The sequence below is a fragment of the Empidonax traillii genome, unplaced genomic scaffold (genome assembly GCF_003031625.1).
Source record: "Empidonax traillii isolate 1590-97213 ecotype Southwest subspecies unplaced genomic scaffold, ASM303162v1 scaffold170:size2694500, whole genome shotgun sequence".
NCBI classification, from domain to species: domain Eukaryota; kingdom Metazoa; phylum Chordata; class Aves; order Passeriformes; family Tyrannidae; genus Empidonax; species Empidonax traillii.
This window is the reverse complement of record NW_020955363.1, coordinates 816436-836240: the sequence shown is the minus strand read 5'-3', so window position 1 is coordinate 836240 and position 19805 is coordinate 816436. Positions and strand designations below refer to the sequence as shown.

General features: G+C 41.8%; 1 protein-coding gene across 5 annotated transcripts; it reads left to right on the top strand.

Moving 5' to 3' along the window:
• Nucleotides 1-3775: 3775 nt before the first annotated feature.
• On the top strand, nt 3776-17778 carry ZNF330 (zinc finger protein 330). Of its 5 annotated transcripts, XM_027885720.1 has the most exons (11): nt 4521-4577; nt 4608-4622; nt 7560-7691; nt 7965-7984; nt 8098-8168; nt 10279-10358; nt 11684-11810; nt 12540-12644; nt 15122-15168; nt 16284-16401; nt 17050-17778. In XM_027885720.1, exons 3-11 carry the CDS (start codon nt 7572-7574, stop codon nt 17325-17327), a joined length of 966 nt encoding a protein of 321 aa, XP_027741521.1. In that variant the 5' UTR covers nt 4521-4577; nt 4608-4622; nt 7560-7571; the 3' UTR covers nt 17328-17778. The 5 variants fall into 5 exon arrangements, with proteins under 5 accessions (XP_027741522.1, XP_027741525.1, XP_027741524.1 ...); XM_027885721.1 differs by lacking the exons at nt 4521-4577; nt 4608-4622 and adding an exon at nt 3776-3832 and having other exon boundaries at nt 7563-7691; nt 17050-17520; XM_027885724.1 differs by lacking the exons at nt 4521-4577; nt 4608-4622 and adding an exon at nt 3878-3900 and having other exon boundaries at nt 7563-7691; nt 17050-17520.
• The last annotated feature ends 2027 nt before the right edge of the window (nt 17779-19805 follow it).

Here is a 19805-nt window from a genome sequence, read left to right as displayed (position 1 = left end):
CAGGTGGAAGAAAATGAATTGGAGACGTAAAAGAAAACCCATCTGAACTGCCGATTTGTGACAAGACATCGCTGCCAGAGCAAAGAAACTAAATGTGAGAGTCCGCCATGTCGATACCCATGTGCCCAAGGATCGAGCTAATGAAGAACATACTCATAACAGACAGGCAAACCGTACTGCACAAGTCGAAGTGTCACAAGTAAACCTAGACTAACAGCAAAAAGAAGAGTTGTTCCTAGCTCGATGGGCCCATGATACTTCAGGCCATCAGGGCCGTGATGCCACCTATAGATGGGCACGAGACCGAAGAGTGGATATAACCATGGACACTATTTCCCAAGTTATTCATGACTGTGAAACCTGTGCTGCCATTAAACAAGCCAAAACGTTGAAATCCCTGTGGTATGGTGGACGCTGAAACAAGTATAAATACGGAGAAGCATGGCAGGTTGATTACATCACATTGCCACAAACCCGCCAAGGTAAACACTATGTACTTACCATGATGGAAGCGACTACTGGATGGTTAAAAACATATTCAGTACCACATGCAACAGCCCGAAATACCATTCTAGGTCTTGAAAAGCAAGTCCTGTAGAAACATGGCACTCCAGACTGAATTGAGTCAGACAACAGAACTCATTTTAAGAATAATCTGGTGGCCACTTGGGCACGGGAGCATGATATTGAATGGGTATATCACATTCCATATCATGCACCCGCTACTGGAAAAGTCGAAAAGTGTAATGGACTGTTAAAAACAACTCTGAAGACACTAAGTGAAAGTACTTTCAAAAACTGAGACAAGCACTTAGCCAAGGCCACCTGACTGGTTAACACTAGAGACTCTGTCAATCGAGCTAGTCCTGCCCAAACAGAATCCCTCCACACTGTAGATGGAAACAAAATTCCAGTAATCCATCTAAGAAGTATGTTAAGAAAAGCTGTTTGGATTACTCCTTCCTCAAACCAAAACAAACCCATTCGTGAGATTGTTTTCGCTCAAGAGCCCAGAAATACCTAGTGAATAATGAAAAAAAATGGAAAGATCCACTGCGTACCCCAAAGAAATTTAACCTTGGAAAAAAACTTATCATGTGCTTTGAGTTGTATTTTGCAGGAAACCAATCACCAAATAAGAAAGACCTGAAAAATTGATGCTGGTATCCAGTAATAAACCAGCCCAGACCAGAGGACAAGCCCTGAAAACCAGAACTATGATTGTGACCTAAAGGCCAAGAATGAAAACCAAACCTTTGTCAGGCAGTGTAGAGAGGCCCTCACAGTCTTGTCCTGTTATCCCAGCCAGACAGGGGTCATTAAGCAAAGATATGACAGTTCTGATTCTCTGTAAGGTGGTATAGAATGATAATAGTTCAGAGGCACACACACTGGCCATCCGTTGCGTATCTCACAAAGGTCACTGAAAACGCCTCTAAAAATGAGGCTGGCTCTCACTACCTTCTGCATGTAGCTTTGCAACAACAAATCTGCAACAATTCCCCAGAGACTAGTCCAGTGTTGCTAATGGAAATTCTGTAAGATCTAAATTGGCTATTCTCATCTAATTTATTTTTTTATTCACTTGTATTACAGCCCTAGGCCACTTTAATGGTTCTGAAAAAAAGACGGTTTACTGTTCGCCAGTGAAGTGACAAACTCCTGCCATCTAGAGGGTGGTTTCTGGAACATATTCGAGGCAGACAGAGTTTCACGGGATAAAGTAAAACTACAATAAAAATCTTAATGTCCCCCTGTCTCCTTGGGGTTTTTCTATATTTCTCCTTCTTCATTCATGACTTTATTTAAAAAATTCCCAGTCAAATGAGAAGAAAATCATCACATCTGTGTATGTATTGTGGGTCCCTTTCAGCTCAGAGTATACTGTGACTCTGTGATTCTGTTTAAGAATCCTTTCTTCAACAGTTTCCTTCATTCGTGAAAGGAGATTAGCTGACTAGGATAATTATTCTAAAATAGATTAAAACTTTCTGTTTGTATTTTTTCCAACACTGTATCATTTATCCTCATCGTGTTCTTTCATTTATGGCTGCCTAAAACAGATTAGAATGGTTACAACCAGAATAAAAGAATATTGATGATTAATGACCTTCATTATGAAAAGTGAGAATTACAGAACAAAAGCACTGACATCTCACAAAAGATCATATTTCCTACTTAGGCTTTAGGTAAATAGCATGTGGCCGTGGCTACTGACAATAATTAAAAATTACTTCTCCACACGCTTTTTCAGGAGGAAGACATGTCCAACTAAGTGATTATCATGATTTGTTGCCTTTAAATAATAATGCTGTTTTTTGGGCCATCCCACTAACCTGGTGCGAAGATTAAATCTTGAAGGAAAGGTGAGACAAGTAAACAATTTGTTGTGGGAGATAAAACTCTGGCCTAACAAAAATTAGAAGAGTCTTCCTGGAAAGGTGATGGTGGCCAGTGAATACCTGCCTCTCTCACTAAGCCCAAATCACATTCCATAACCAGTAGCCAACTTTCAGTAAGAAGTGCACGACCAAGTGCAACGTGAAGCAATACAATCACCCTACCCATGGGAATGGATGATCAGAGCACACAAAACAGTGCCCCAGGACTTATTTGTATGAAATATGTATCAAACCCTTCCTAGGCAAAAGACTAGGAAACACACTGGAATGTGATCCATGTGCTCATCTTCATTTGAATATCTATGCAATAGACCTTCTAATGATTTTCACAAAGGGTTTTCTAGGTGATATCCATCTATGACACTGACTTGTATAACCTCAGGCAAGACAGAGCTGTGTGCAGGGGTCTTTTATAGCACGGGTGTTATTTCCATTTGTAAACTACATTGTGTTCCTACCATTAAGATTAATCAATTTTAAAAACAGATGGAGCCACTGATTAAATATTTCAGCGACAATTTTCAGGAGCCAATTACAATCACAACTAATTGTCGCAATTATTATGTTGCAATTATTATGCCCTAAATTTGGTTTCCATTAAGCGAAAGTGAACAAAACTTGAGGATGGAACAGCCACTGAGTAGGGACATCCCTGTGAACAGCTTTTAAAAGCCTTTTCAGTGATTTCCCAACCACAGTGAAACTGATGGCATGCTTTAAGCAAGCAGAGAGATTATACTGGAGTTTATTGGAGTTTGGGTTGCTCACCCTGGAGAAGGCTCTGGAGAGACATCACCGCAGCCTTTCAGTACATAAAGGGGGCTCTTAGAAAAGAGGGAAAGTGGCTCTTTACATGGGCACATAGTGATGGGATAAGGGGGGGGCGGAATGCTTTTAAAGCAAAAGACGAGAGATTTAGGTTAGATACAAGGACGAAACTCTTATTGTGGAGATGGTGAGGCCCCGACACAGCTTGCCCTGAGGAGCTGTGGGTGCCCCATCCTTGGAAGTGTTTAAGGCCAGGCTGAACGGTTCTCTGAGCAACCCGGTGTACTGGAAGGTGTCTCTTTTTTAATCGAAGAGGATGAAAGTGCGGGCCGGTGCACTTCTCATTATAACACCAAGCGCTTCATAGCACACAAGACCCCGGTGCCAACTACTCCTGTTTTAGGATGCCTCCCTCCAAAACTCTGGCAACACCTTTCCCTGCAGCGTCAAAACCTGCCGTTTCCCGGCTCCCAAGAGTGCGATCCCGTGAGGAGACAGGCTGGGATCCCTGCCCTGGGATTCTCGCTTCCCTTCCCGGCTACCCTCGGGCGCGGCCCTCGCGATCGCCCCCGGAACGTTCGCGCCGGGCGGTGCGGGCCGGGCGGGCAGCGCAAAGCGCGCACAGACGGCGCTTCCGGCTTCCGCAGGGCCGCCGGAGCCAGGTGGGAGCGGGGAACGGGGTGAAGGGAGCTGGGAGAGACGAAAGGGAGCAGGGAAAGGGGAGCGGGAGGTGGGAGGGAGGGCTAGGGGCGCTGAGGGTCCCGGTCCCCCGCGGCTTCCCTGCCCGAGGGAGCGAAGCGGTGCCTGGCTCCCCCGTGTCCAGGTCCCCCTGGAAGCACGGAGCGCGGCCGTCCAGGTTGGCAGCGGGATGCCGTGGCAAGGCTCGCCGGGCCCCCCGGCGGGACGAGGTGCCGCTCCCGAGCAAGGGGTGTGCCGGAGAGGTGCCTGACGAAGCCCCCCCGGCCCTCCTGGGCGGCGAGCAGCGCGGCAGCCCCCGGGCGCTGCGGTCCCACGGTGCAGTTTGTAGCCGCCTTGCTTCCGAAAGATGGAGTAGGTCACGGCAAATCACAGTGCCAGGACAATTATTATGAACTACCGCTAATGCGGACTTTTTTTTTTTTTTTTTTTTTTTAAGCTGTAATTTTTGTATGAGCGGTAGAACAGATTTGGAATACGTGTGAGGTAGAAGGTGTTTGATGGTCAAGTACAAGAAGGCTTGGAATGACAAGAATGCTTATGGGATGACAAGGGTAACCCGACAGTTCCCCTGCCCCACCAATGTATTGCTTGTTTCAGCTCTTCATGATGTGGTTCCTGTACCGAAAGAGAGTACAACACAAGGCTCAGCACAGGAGACCCAGAAATCTGCTGGTGCAGTCAGTGTGTGTCTTTGGGACCTCCCCAAGGACAAGGCGGCACAGGCATGGTGTGACTCCAGCAGAACTTGGATGCCAGACGTTGTTAATGTATCTCACACAGCATAGCCATCAGTTAAAATACACAGTCTTTGGAGCTGTGGTGGGAGCTCTGCCTGTGGTCTTTGCCTGGGTTTACCTCAGCAAATAATGCAGCACATGAGCAACAATAGGTGAAAATTTACAGGATGGAACATGGTGCTGGGGACCAGTACTCACGTGACACATATCAGGGCTCATACACAGCTCACCTCATACACAGCCTCCTGATACCTGTCTCTGCACAGGACCATCCCCAAGAGTCACACCATGTGCCTGAGAGTATCATCCAAATGCTTCTTCAACTCTATCAGACTTAGAACTGTGACCACTTCTCTGGGGAGCCTGTTCCAGCACCCAACCAACTTTAGGGGAAGAACCTTTTTCTAATACCCAACCCAAACCTTCCCTGACACCACTTCCATTATCTGAACTCTGTGCTTTCATGTGCCACAGCATCAGCCCTGAAGCTGGAGAGCCATGCTCACTCCTGCAGCTGCTGCTCTGGCCCAGCATTTTGCTCCCAAATAGGAAACTTCAAATAGAGAAAACACCCTCGTGCAGAGCTCTTCCCAGTTCAGGGCTCCCACACCTCATTGGGCAGTGTGGCCATACCCTCTGGGGCTGAGGAGGAACCCAGGGTTGTTATTGGATGGTGACTGAAAGCCTGGATTGACTCCATAACTTTGTTAAAAGGACTTGACGTTGCAATTCTGTTGTTACTTAGTTTAGTGCAGCTTTCTGAAAACTGCCATCTAGAAGGTTTCTAATAACCTGTGTCCTCAGTAGTCATCAAGGCAGTGCTTTTCATGAAAACAGTTTGTCACTTTGATGCTTTGGATTATGAGGTAATGTGAAGAAGTCAAGGTATAAATACTAACCATTAGATTCTGTCGTTAAATCAGCATTTGAGTGGTCTGAAAATTAGTGTGCAGCCTCATGTTGGACTGAAATGTCACGCTTTAGAATGATGACAGTTGCCAGCAGGCAGCACAGCAATATAATTTTGACTACAAAATATGACACTAATATGATCTAAACACGGTGAAAAATGCTACAGGGTGAGAAAACTGATTTATGTGTGCTATCAAAAACAAATTTTAGTATTTGGTCAGGACAATATATTTCTGTGTTCAGGAAAGTTAGGATTCTTTGGATTATTTTATAAGACCTTTTGAACAGAGATACTAATTCTTCTTCCAAGTTTAAGATGTTAGAATTGCTTGCCTGTTGATGCTGCAACTATCCTTACAGATGGTAGCATGCATGTCTGCTTGGAGTTAGGGATGAGGCTGGGGAGAGCAGGTACCTCTCACTTCCTCAGGCCAGTGGCCCTGATGTCCACCCACAGACCCTACGGGAATCAGCAGAGCTGTCTCATCATGTGGGCCAGTTTCTGCCAAGCTTCAAGTCTGCAGTGATTTTCTTCAAACTCCTTAAGTGGAGATTGAGATGTTAAGATAACACTTGAGTCTCAGTTACCAATTGTCTGAAGGTGTTTTTCTGTTTTTCTGCAGGTTTAGAAATCAGAGGCAGAGCAAGGAGCACTGGTTGGTGTACTTGTAGGTGAAGGAACTGTGGGTTAGTTGTACAAGTACAGTGTGTGTTGGGGCAGCTTGCTGGAGCGGCCAGATTTTCAAAACAGAAGCACGTGAGGCACCTTTTGGTGAAGTACCAAAATAAGAGCTAACCATTTGGAAAGATCCAGCCATCCTGTTGTCTGCAAGGAAGTGTGATTTGGTAGCTGCAACAAAGAGAAGTGGGTTCGTAGACTTGAGAGCATTTTTTTAGAACAGGCAATTTTTTTTGTCAGTGGAGAGATCATCACCTCATCCTTAGCTGCTTTCTCATTCCCATGCTTGCTAAGCAAACAGCCCTGCTGCCCCTTTGACTGTCTTCTCCCATCAGATTGTGCTAATCTGGGCATTGGTGGTGCTGGTTGGTTTGGTTTTAGTTTTCTTTTAAACCTGTATCTGGTTTAGAACAGGACACCAACAACAGTTACATCGTCAGAAATAAGGAGGTGATAAAGATGGAGCCTAAGGAAGTGCCTGTGTTGACAAGAGAAATTCTAAAATTAGGCTACACCTTGAATCTCTCAGTTGTCCATTTCATGGAGTCAGGATAATCCTTGCCTAATTTATTATAAACACAAAGTAAACGAAGAATATGTGAGTACTGCAGAGTTCACTGTGGGCATGGCAAGAGAGCAGTGGTCTGACTGTTTGCCTGATGGTCTCACCACTGTGTTGCACTGGTTCGCTCCTAGACTGTTAGAATGGAACTAAATGGACTTAACTAAGTGTAAATCCTTTATGGAAAACAGTGGTGTCTTCAAAGCAATGCGTGCTCATCTCTTCATCATTGGTAATACGCTAGAATGATAAATAAGCAGTACAAACATCCCTTTGTCATAGCTCTTAAATCTGTATAATGATATTTTGTTTTCTCAGCCTTCATGAAGTGTGAAATTTGCATTTTTGCAGTACACCACTGTTTGCTTACCTGAAGAATGCTTCTTAACTGACTGAAGCTGTTGCTGAGAACAAGATGTGAAAGAGGAGATGAGCTGAATATTTTCCTTATTAAACAGACAAAGCAAACCAAAACCAGAGGCCCATCGCAAACAAGCCCACACAGTGGTTTCATTTTTTTTTCAAGACAAAACACTTCAAAGATAGTTCAACAGAAAGTTGAGGACAGCAAAGTCTTTTTCAGATCACAAGATTCTTTATGGTTCATCACATGGCTCTTCCTCATGGACTGCCCCCTTTTTCTGCCTTTGAAAAGAAACTTTCAGAAAAGGAAATGAATGGAGATGAAGCACAGTTAATCTGTGAACTCCAAGATCCAGTTTTAGTGGATGTGTCTTGTATCCTCGTATTTACATACATAATTTTGTGTGCATTCATTACATACCTATTTTTTCCCCCCACAGATTGTGAATATGCCTAAAAAGAAGACTGGTGCTCGTAAGAAAGCTGAGAACCGTCGAGAACGTGAAAAGCAGATAAGGGCTTCAAGAGCCAACATAGATTTGGCCAAACATCCTTGTAATGCTTCAATGGTAAAATAACCTAAAGTATTTTATATTAAAACACTTCATTTTAAATCATGTTAAACCAGTGATAATACATAAATGTATTTAATGCCACTAGAATGTCGTTCTTCCTACTATTCCTCCTTTATATTTAAGCTTACATTTGCATTAGATGTATAATATTGAATAGAAAGTTTGGATTCTAATTATAACTTAGTTCAGAGTCCCTGTGGGTTTCTGCAAATTTTATATTTTACCTAGAATGAAAATAATTACCAGTATTTTATTTCTTCTCTTTAGGAATGTGATAAGTGCCAAAGGTAAGAATTTTTCCCCTTCTAAAACCAGTAGTTCAAATATTAATTAGTTTCAAAGATTTCACAGGTCTTTTTTTTAATGCTTGCTATCTTTTTGTTCTTCTCCATGTGCCTAGACGACAGAAGAACAGAGCTTTTTGCTACTTCTGTAACTCTGTTCAGAAATTACCCATTTGTGCACAATGTGGTGAGTAGAATTAATGAATGAAAACTGTCCTTAGTCCTGTTTGTGGTGTTAAACCCTCAGTACCTTTGTTAGAGTAGCTTTGTCTAAAAGTACCTTTGTGGTTTGTGGAGCAGGTTCTTTTAAATCTGCTGTGAATACCCTCCTTGAGAAGTGACCTTGTTTGATCATGCACTAATGTGTATACCTCTGACCCCCAGAGGTTTGCAAGTCTGGGCTTGTCTTCAGCATTTGATCTTTGGAAGAATTTGTCTCACTGCCTTTTGGGCTTGAGAACATCTGACTGACTGTTTCCGTACATTTACCATGTGGAGTATTGTTTGGTAATGGCAGCAAAACTAAGAGTGCTCTGACTGCTGGGAGGGCACCAGTAGATACCGCTTTTTTAGGGATTATGTAATTTCTGGTCAGTTCAATATCAATTAAAGCAGCAGTACATTATTCATCTGGCATGGGGTTGTAATATATACTGCTCATGTTATGGGCTAGAGGGCTGATGCTTTGAAATTAGAGGAGAAGGACTCCTAGTGACAGAACCCTGCTCTGAATCAGGCTAAGATGCCCTTTGTTTTTAAACAGCTGCTTGCTTGCAGGAGATGTTGATATTAATTTCCTACTGAGGTGAATTTTGTTGTTTCACTGTTCCAACACATCCTTGCAGAGTTTCAATTTGTCATTAGGTAATTTGGCTGTTTTGTTGTGTGACTCTCAGAGCTGCTGACATCTGCAGCTTCCAATGCCTTTGTTTTGACCTGCAGATGTTGAGCATTTCTGGGAGCCAGGCTGTTAGTGTGCACTGGCAGTGTGTCATCCTTCATAAGTCTTCCTTTTGTCATCATGCAGGGAAGAACTAAAAACGTGCTCTCTGCCTTACAATACACATCTGAACTTGACTCCTGTGTGTTGAGTTTATTTTAATCTGGAGTATGTTTCTAGAGGAAAAGCATTCCTGCCAACAGCCATAATATTATATTGAGTCCAAGGGTTTTCCAAACAAAGACCACCAGAGCTGTTTAATGCTTAATCAAGCATTGGGGACAGACACTACAAACCAACAGCACCTTTCTTTGAGAAGTCCCTGAGGGATGGGAGCTACTACAGTGCTACCGACTGACTGATGCTCCCCCACCCCTAATTGCCCAGCTCAGCCCACCACTGGTACTTCCTCACCCTCCAAGGGCCCTTTGGTAACTGTCTTTTGGTGCAACACAGAACTCTGCATACTGGGATTTAATTATCTTCAGAGTAGAATTTGGTTTTTCAGGCCTTGAGGGGTTGGGCAAGGAGCACCTTGCTGTTGGTTTCTCTAAGCAGGCAATAACAGACACCCCAAGGGGTCTGTGGCAGCACAGCTTGAATCAGTGATAAAACTCCACTGCAGTAGCCTGAGCTAACTAGAAGATCTTTTTGCTTGTATAACTGCAGACAGAGTGTGGATCTTTCTGGTAGAGCTGTTTATGTCAGAGACGAGGAGTAGGGTAAAATTGTCATCCTTGCTGCTTGCTTGTGTAAGAATGACTTTTATGTGTATGCTTTGGCTTTTTCTCCCACCTGTCCCCTGTATTTAAAGTGAATTATTCTGTCTAGAAACTAATCTACGTTTTTTTAAAAAGAAAAAAATCCCACATCAACCAACTACCAAAAAAACCAAGTATCCAAGTACTTGCAAGTAATTAAAAACATGGCATTTTTTCTTGTGCCTTGCACACAGCATATGCTGCTGTTATGGTGGGACAGAACCAGCAGCAGTTTTAAATACAAGTTTTTAAGATGTCGTGGCTTGACTTTGACCTTAATTTTGTTCTTTGGTTTGTTTTGACATTTGCCATATTTGCCAGTGCCTCAAAACATAGAGCAAGACCAACACATTGCCTTGTTATCTCAGTACAGGGGCAAGAGGTTTTGGCTGAAAAGAGACAATAAGTTAACCTAAGGGAGATGTGAAAGTGGGTTGCAGGATGCAGCAGTAATTCAGACATCTTTATCTGCATTATTTTTACCTAGATTTACAGTTGGGCTCAGGTATTTAGTGAAGTGCTGTTCTTATATAACACGCATTCTGCTTTTTTTCCCATAGTTTTCTTATGGTTGCTTGCCTTTTTATTTTAAACAGGAAAAACCAAATGCATGATGAAGTCTTCAGACTGTGTTATAAAACATGCTGGTGTGTATGGTACTGGACTAGCAATGGTGGTATGTATACAAAATTAAAGCCTTTTTAGCAGTATGAGGTTATTTTGTGCAAATCTTTCTGAAAGAAGATAGAACAGATTTATGGAATGATAGCACATACCGTGCCGTGCCAAGTTTTCCCCCCCTCTTATTTTACTATAAGAAACTGATTTTTCCCTTGTACTGAAAACCCAAATTTTGTATTTTTAGATTCAACTCCTGCAAGCTCCACCATGTCCTGGATGCTCTTGGTGGCAGGCCCTAAGCACCTGCATGAACAGCACTGGAGCTTACATGCCCCATATCCAATTCTCAGTCTTTGTTACAATCTAAGATCATTCTGCAAAAACTTGCAGACTTTTGTTGCTGCTGTCTTAGTATTGTAGAGATCATCAGTCTCACAGAGGGGAATCTTTTCCATAGCATTAGGAGGGAATTTTACTTAATATAAACCCTCATTTGGGGTCTTAAAGGAGATAATCGTAGCTTCAGGCCTTTGAATTTTTGTTCTAAGAAGGACAAGTTAGTGTCTTCATTCTGGAAAGCAAGGTATGACATGTCACAGCCTCTAGATTAAATGCTATGTGGACTAAACCTCTGTCCTGTTTCCACCTCCAATTGACAGTCAGCTTTTCTCGGTAACACAGCTGGCCTTTACATTCTGATGTTCCTGAACTCATCCCTGGCATTCACTCATGCAGTAGTGAATGCCTCACAATTAATTTACATTCACATTTTTTTCTTAGTTTTCTGTGCATGTAATGCACATGGTAGTTAGTTACATATGGGCTGAGGAGGCTTCTGAAATGCTACAGCTAAGGATAGCTGATGTGAAGATCTTGTAATTAATCAAAATGAAAAGTTAAAGAATCTAACTTACTTCTAGTGAGTTAGTTATTTGGTGTTTGCTCTCTGCAGGGATGTGCTCTAATATAGCATGGTTTAAAATATGAATAACTTCAGCTATAAGAAACTATTGCCATTTTTCATGTCTTTTTCGAAATTCCAGTTTTGCCAGAACACTGTTATCCTTTGTGGATCTCAGGTTTCAACTGGAGGACAAAATTTTCATGCGCACACAATTTAAGAAAAGAAATGTAAAAAAACAGAAAAAGGAGAAAACCAAGTTATTGTGCCTCATATTTAGTCCTGCGGAAATGAATAACAAACAAGATGAACTGAGGAGCAGCTTGATAGGAATGCAAATGCGGTTCAGTATTCTCCCAGTCAATCGAAATGAACCCACTGAAAGAAGGAATTTACTAGGATACACTGAGGACTGTGGAGTCAGAGTCTCTCTCTAGGTATTGCAGAAGTCCAGAGATGATATCTTTCTGTAATTGCAGGGTGCAATCTGTGATTTCTGTGAAGCTTGGGTGTGTCACGGGAGGAAGTGTCTCAGCACACATGCATGTATCTGCCCTCTCGCAGACGCAGAATGTATTGAGTGTGAAAGAAGTGTCTGGGACCATGGTAGGTTGCTCACATTTAAAAACAAGAAAATATAAATTGCCTTGCTTAAGATACTGCACCTATATTCTTAACAGCATTTTTAATCCTCACTGATTAGTCCTTGCAAGTGTGTTTGTTCAAAGCAAGGATTCTCCCCGTTTTAAAAATAGACATTATGCAGTGGGGAAAGTAAACAACCTGTTTAAGAATATACAATGCTCAAGTCAGGGATGATTGTGTCACCTAAAGTATAATGGTTCTATCAGCCTAATTATTTGCATAATTAAGCACTGCATCAAATTGCCAACACAGTCTTCTGCCATTCTCACTCCGTTCTTCTGCACTATCTCAGGTAATTTGGATTCCCAATTGCTTAGCAAACCATACTGGTCTTCATTTGTGGAATCCTCTAAAATGTTTATTCCAAGCTTATATCAGAGGTAAGGGGAGGGGAGGGAAGGGGACTGGATGAGAATATGATCTGATTTAAGGAAAATACTTAATGCTATAGTTGAATTAAAACAAAGAAGTACTAGAAGTAATACTCTCTTTATGCTGTCTTGTATTGTAGGAAACAAGGTACTTGTCAGTGTAAAAATGGATGGCAGTGCCTATTTTAGGACTTCGTTGAAGCATTAGTGACAGAAGAGAGACCTGGTTTTCAGTCAACATTACAGCCTAAACTGTTTGCAGAGCAGAACTTGATGCCTGTGCCCATTGCTGATTATTTTGCCTTGATAAATCTTTCAGGAGGCAGAATATTCGCCTGCTCTTTTTGCCATGATTTCCTCTGTGAAGATGATCAGTTTGAACATCAAGCCAGCTGCCAAGTTCTGGAAGCAGAAACATTTAAATGTAAGTTAGTTATTCATAGTACCTTTCACCACAGCTAAGCAGACTCTCCACTTGCTTCCTCTGTGCTCCAGAATACTCTCTATCACCTTTCCCAAATAGCTTTTGCCTTTTTTGTATATTCCAGCTCTTGGTATCCAGTTATCCAGACTAGAACTTTTGTCTCTGACCTTCCTCCATGCCAGAGTATACATGGCAGTTGTTTTCCTGCCAGGCTCCTACAGGCCTGCCATGGGAAGCTGCCTTTGCAGGAGCCAGCAGTCTCCAAAGTTGGAGTGCTGGCAGTGGTGGGGCCTGCAGCAAAACAGCTTGGACTGCTGATGCTGCTTTCTTACTCCCCAAAGCTCTGCAGGCAGGAGGAGCTATCTTCCACTCTTCTGAACATACAATGAGCTCTTTCTAGATACCTGTTCCTCGTGGAAAACAGCTGCCCCAAACAATGTTTCTCTGTTAGTCTGGCTAAACTTTCTCAGGTTGCTGTGGAAGGCCTGTGTGTTGGCGAAGGGTTGGCAGCTGTTGAAGTCCTGAGGAAGGCTGTGACTCAGTCAGCAGCCATCATCTGATTCAGGGGGACATGGTGAGCACAGAAGGAAGTGACAAAAAAGTCCAGAGCATAATTTCAGTCCTCATTTCCTCACTGACCAGTGGACAGGTGTGTCAGTAATGTATCAAGTGTTGATACGTGTCCACTCCTACGGGGTAAAGAACAGGTAGCTGAAGATTTTATGTCCTTTTGAACTTCAGTTAATTGTGTTGACAAAACCGAAACTGGTGTTTGTAAGAGGACACGTTAGCAATGCCTGACTGTGCTCACTCACTGCTCATCTCTGGCTGAAACAGGGAAATTTCAAGGGAAGTTAAAAAACAAAAACAAAAAACCAACAAAACACCAACAGGCCAAGACTATGCATGCTTGAAATAACTAAATCTTTGTAGAAGTATTTCTTGTCTACCCACCATTAATGACTATTTGGTTTATCCCACGGGACATTTATTTCTCCTTTCCAAAACTTGTATGCCCGTATTTTGACTATAAAATAATTTTCAATCCTTATTGTAAGAAATTCAAGGTGCTCTGCATCTTAAGATTATTTTCTTTAGAACTGACCAATCTCTTGTCCTAATTTATCTCTCCTGGTTTAGAATATTTGTTGATTTCAATGTTCCAGTTGGTGTCTTTAGAGATCTTTCACCTCTTTTTCATGTCCCACCCTTTTGTTCCCAGCCAGTGATTCTCTGAGCCTTCCTTAGCTTCCATTGATGTATTCTGCCAGAATACCTTCCTGCATAGCAATATTGAAGCAGCAACAGCTGTTCCACAAGAATGTTTTTTCAATGATTGTTGGAAGCTTTTAATTCACAGATGTGATCACACCCTGAATAGGGAAAGAGTTTTTTTGAGGTTTTTTTTCACTGTGTTCAATGTTTTCTGGCACAGCACTGACTTGGTAGAGATACAGGATTTTTGTCAGTGTGTGGTAACAAGATTATAAAACCTGTAATTTTACAGAATACGTGAACTTTAGATGTGGTCATGCAATTGTAGTCTAAATCCATTCTAGCTGTGAAAAGGGTTGTGTTGCTTCCCATTACTATCTGAGAGAAGTTTTTTAAAGTGCAGATACTCAAGAAATGACGAATATAAATGCATTATCATTTCCATCTTTAAGCATGTGACAGACCTCTAAATCCCATGGCTCTCCTGCTCATGTGGAGAACTCATGATATTTATTATTCAAAAACTTCATTGTCACAGGGGCAAGGAAAGGTGAAAGGGAATAAATACACAGAGACTGATAAAATACGTATTACTGCTTCTCAAGGAGTAACTATTCACCCAACTTCATGTTTCTGCCAATTCATGAGTGTTTGCTTTTACTGTACTCCCTCTAGTGGAGTAAAAAAACAATTTGAAGCTCAAGACAAGTTAGATTTTGGGCACTGATCTTGCTCTTTATAGCTTGTGTGCCAGGTCCAGGTCTTTAACACAGATAGACTTTCATATGAAGTTGTGTGCAATCAAGTGCATTTCCAGATGATATGACAGAAAATACAGAACATAACTTTTCTCGGTTTGGAAGTTTGCAAGCTTTAAGTGTTCTCAGATCACTAGCACTCCTTCTTTTGATGTTGTGAGAAAAGTAAAAACAAGACGATCACTTAATACCAAATTTTTTTCTGGAACTTCTGTTTTTAAAAGTTTATAAGCTCAAGAAATAATTAAACTTTTTCCCCTCTTGATTTTTTTTCCCTGTGTCAAATTACACTAATGCCATGAGGCTTAGGGTTGGAAAAAAAAATCTAGTAAAAAGGTCTCTGTGTGGTAAAATGGCTGACTCACATTGCCATTGTACAGTTATGTCAGGGAATTAAAAACAAATGCCTCAATAATGGTATTGCATACTTTTACGAGGTTTTAAACACGTCACAGGTCTGCAGTTTCCAAGTACTGACTTTGACATATGGATTTTCTCCAACAGGTGTTTCCTGTAACAGGCTGGGGCAGCATTCATGCCTGCGTTGTAAGGTAAAGACAGTTGTGGGTAGCTGTGATTTTAGGCTCATTCTTCTTGGTCTCCAAGGCTGTTATCAGGTCTTGTCATGTCTTCCTCTCCATTATTAAAAAAATATACTTTTGTATTATATATTAGGGGGCAGACCTCTTGGGGGCAAAAGGTCTTTTATCTGTGCTTGCCTGTTAACCGCTGTTGCCAGTGTTGTGCATCCTTACGCCAGCTGAGATGATCTTCACTTTGTCCAGCCCTCTTAGTTTAAATTGGGCCTGTACCATGTTGGGGCTTTAAAAAAAACAAAACAAAACAACAAAACAAATCCTCGGCCTTGAACAGAAGGCAAGGCTTTGTAATATGTTTTGATCCAGTGTGGATCCACAATCATTAAAAAACTTGTTGTTTTTTTAAACAGTCAAGTTTAACAGTCAATCTGACCAGAAATTGCTGCAGCCTGGATCCAATAGAAATAATAACCACGGCTAACCCAGTTTTACATGTGAACAGACTAATTTGTTGACATCAGGCTCATGGTTTTACATGCTCAGAAGTAATTTTGTATAAAAAGTTCCACCTGCTTCATCGTCAGCATTGCCCAGATTTCTCCAGCTGCTGGTTCATTGCCCGCTCTTACTCTTCTTACCCTCCATATGTTTCCCTGCACTCTCCCATGGCATCAATGGCATATTCCAAACTGTTCCTTTCTCCAGGTATCTTCGCTGCACCTTGGTGCTGAACATGTGAACTTTTCATCTCTAATTCTTGCCTTTAGCATAGTTGTGTTCTGGCAAATACCTCATTGTGTTTTATTTAGGCTTGTCAACGTAAACCCAGGTTTGCCAGGATCCTTGTGGGCAGCACTACAACCCAGCCCTGGAGTACATTACTTTCTCTGCTTGTTTTTTGGCACTTTTATGCAGCCTCTTCCCCAGGAAGCTGTGGATCTACATTCAGCACAGAGTGGTTGTGCTGTGCACAGACCCCACATCCACTGCAGATAGACCTCATTAAATTTTAATCCCAACCAGAAAACCCTGCTGCTGTTAAAACAGTTTTTTTGCTTGCTTCTTGCTGAAGAATATGCTTCTATGATTAAAACATTTAGCCTTTTTATTCTCCCTTCAATCTACAGGCTTGTTTTTGTGACGACCATGTGCGAAGTAAGGTCTTCAAGCAGGAAAAAGGAAAAGAGCCTCCTTGCCCTAAATGTGGCCATGAAACTCAGCAGACAAAGGATCTGAGCATGTCAAGTAAGCCATCTTCTCTAGCTAACAAGCCATACAAGTGCCATTTTCTGCCTAGGAACACTGAGTAAAATCTGGTTACTTTTAATTGTTTTGCACAGCTTTGCTGCATTTGTTTTGGGAAAAACTTTCTCAATTATAGAATTGAGCAGTCTCATTCTTAATCATTAATTGATTCCAATACAGTGAAAACTTTTGTTTAGTTTAAGATTTTAGTTGTGGGAAAAAAATGAAAAGAAAGAAGTCACCATTTAAATCCTTATTTCATCTACAAGAAGCTGATTAATGAATTTCAAAATGTATTTTGATACGCATACAATCTACCCCAACCACTCTTGAATAAATCATCCTATGTATTGTGCCTGCAAAGCACACATCCAGTTGCAGGTCTTCTTGGCTAGAGTGCCAAAGGATTATCCTAAGAACCGAAGACATACTCTGGGGGCAGTTCCTATTTATACAAACTTGGCTGCACTTCTGTGTGCAGCAGCAGAAAGGTTCTGTTAGAGTAAGGATTGAATCTGGAAACGTCAGATTTAGAAAACAGGGCACACCTAACATGGTGTGCTCTTCAAGCAGTGAAAAAAGGGATAGAAAAGAAATGTGGGATTGCTGTTGAGGGGTGGGAACGTGATGGTTTTTCTCTGCCTGCAGCACGCTCCCTGAAGTTTGGCCGACAGACTGGAGGAGAAGATGCAGATGGAGCTTCTGGTTATGATGCCTACTGGAAGAACCTCTCCTCCAGCAAGGCTGGAGAGGCAGGTGACCGTGAGGATGAATATGACGAATACGAAGCAGAAGAGGATGATGAAGATGACAATGACGAGGGAGGGAAGGATTCGGATTCTGAGGCCACAGATGTCTTCAGCAATTTGAATTTAGGAAGGACCTATGCTAGTGGGTATGCACATTACGAGGAATCAGAAGATTAAGCCTAGTATGGTGGGAAGCTAAAAACACTTGGAAGGAGCCAAGCAATGCTTCACTGAGTTGTGTACGCGCCAGTAGGATAGCTCTATCAGGTACTTACATATCAAAGTTAGAGAATTAAGAGTGTGGGACTTCTGCTGTAACTCCAAGAGGGACTTTTCTTTAATATGAACCAACGGTTTTGGGACTGGGGGAGAAAATCAGAGTATTTTTACTCCCCTAAGCAGCAGAAGGTCGTGTCCTTGAGTTACTGATTATAACGGTTCAATGCCATTTTCTCATATCAACACAGGAATGTGGGAGAGCTGTAGAACTTGCTTCCATTTGCTCATCAGAGATTAAGTTATTTTTTACAATCATTTTGTTAACTGATTTCATACATTAATGCAGTGGTGGGTTGGTGACTGCATTTTTTTTCTGGCCTGCACAATAAAAGTCAACTGCATTCTCTAATGAACTGTCATAAATATTGATCTCCCTTGAATAGTTGAAAAGCAGGCTGTATACAAAGTGTGAATTGACACTAAAATAACTTCCTTGTTTATGTAGGTATGGCAGATCAATGTAGTTCTCTGTGTACTTGCCCATCACCCTTTCAGCATTTTTAGTATTAGATAGTAATTGGTAGGGCTAAATGCAGTCATTACAAGTTCACCCCAGATAATCAAAACTTTTATGGCAATAAAAATGTTCATGTTTCCTCTCTGTCACAAAAGTCTATATGGCACTTTCTCATTAGATCAAAAACAGACTGGTTTCTTCTGTGCCCAGCCTTCAACTCTTTTCCTTGCATATGATACACACCCCCGAAAAAATTAAATAGGAAACAAACCCCTATATGAATTGATAAGGTGAGAAAACACAGCTGGGGTTCAAAATGCTGGGTCCAAATATTATTCTGTGCAAGGGTGCTGGTACAAGGCAAGTGATCAACACATCTGAGCAAGGAGGTGACACCTGCAGTAATGTTTGCTGTGATTCTGGTCTGAAAGTCAACCTGTTAATTACCAATGTACAGATCTAAGTGGTGGCATTTATTTTCTTTCTTTAGGGGAATGTTTTACAGCAGACAGATCACGACATGAGGGCAGCTACCTAAAGTGCTGCTCCAGCTTTTTAAATGGCATGCTTTAATGCAAGAGAGCCATTTCTTGTTATCTGTCAAATATCTGAACTGATTATAGCATTACCTGCTTTTGTGGTGCTTTCTCTACTGTTTCTTAACAGCTAAAGGTCATATGTTGGCAGAGAATAGCCCTTTGATAATAATTTTTAGTGATGTTAGGACTGCCAAATGAACATCTCCTAACAAAACATGGTTGGGGAACCTGGCATCAATACTTCCCTCCTAAATGCATCTTGTACCAAATGCATGAAAGACAAGAGCTGGAATGCATCCAAGACAGAAACAAACTGACAAAGAGCACAACTTGGATATGGCACCTAAGGGACAAAAGTCTGTGGGAGAAAGGAACACAGCTGGTCAGTGCATACCTTCAGAACTGGAGAGGAAACCAGTTAATGCACTGTCTGAAAGCCAAATCCCCTTCAAAGATTGAAACTCCAGGGCCATCCAATTCCATGTGTTAGCAAAGAGCCATCTTAAATGATGTACCTGATAGATGATTAGTCTTTTGCATAACCAAATTTGAAGTGAGGGAAGCGGGATGCCTGCCAGTTCAACACTGATCACTTATTTGTGAAATTGGCACCTGCAAGAGAATTTCTGCTCAACTTTATATGGTCCAAAAACTTCCACGTTGAGTCCATCTGTGGCTGGCCAATTCCAGCAACAATGCCACTTTTTTATCCTGGCTGATGTTTCAAATACAAAACAATTATACATCAGTACAGAACTGAGGAAATATATGTGTTTCTGCATATATGTAAAATTATAGCTGCTTGTGTGCAATTTATTAATACTGTTTCTTAAAATGCACAAAATTCCTCTTTAAGGTTTTTGGCTCTTGAAATAGGTTTTTCCCTTATGAAATCTGCTGTCACTGGCAGTGCCAAAGGCTGCTGACATAACAGAGTTAATCATCATAATCAGAGCAAAGAATTATTCATTTTCTCATTGAAATGTCCTTCCACTGATCCTTGCAGGATCAATACTCCAGAGCTAATGTGTGTTCCTATGATCCCATTGTAAGTGCTGCCTGCAGCAGATGCTCGGGCTACCTGCTGTAATTTAGCAAGGTCGCTGCTCAGTGGACATTTATTTGCTTTTTCTTAGTGTTGCTGCTCATACCACTGAAAATGCCTGTGCTGTCAACCTGTCTGGAAATGGGGTCCAGGTATTAGACCTGCAGTGCCTGGCCTTCCAGGGGTCAAAACAAGCAAGTTTAAGCTGATTTAAAGTAATCCGGTGGATTCAGGCTAGAACAGACAAACATGCCTGTGTTTTCTGCTAACAGAGTCAGTCAGTTTGTGGCCAGACAGGCAGGATATGATGCACTTTCTCTGCTTATTTAGTACAG

What these genes read in the sequence shown, in the direction of transcription:
- ZNF330 (XM_027885720.1), top strand. Translation starts at nt 7,572, where the DNA reads ATGCCTAAAAAGAAGACTGGTGCTCGTAAGAAAGCTGAGAACCGTCGA. An exon ending in GGAAGCAGAAACATTTAAAT is followed by an intron (nt 12,645 to 15,121) that starts GTAAGTTAGTTA and finishes TTTCTCCAACAG; the next exon opens with GTGTTTCCTGTAACAGGCTG. An exon ending in ATTCATGCCTGCGTTGTAAG is followed by an intron (nt 15,169 to 16,283) that starts GTAAAGACAGTT and finishes TTCAATCTACAG; the next exon opens with GCTTGTTTTTGTGACGACCA.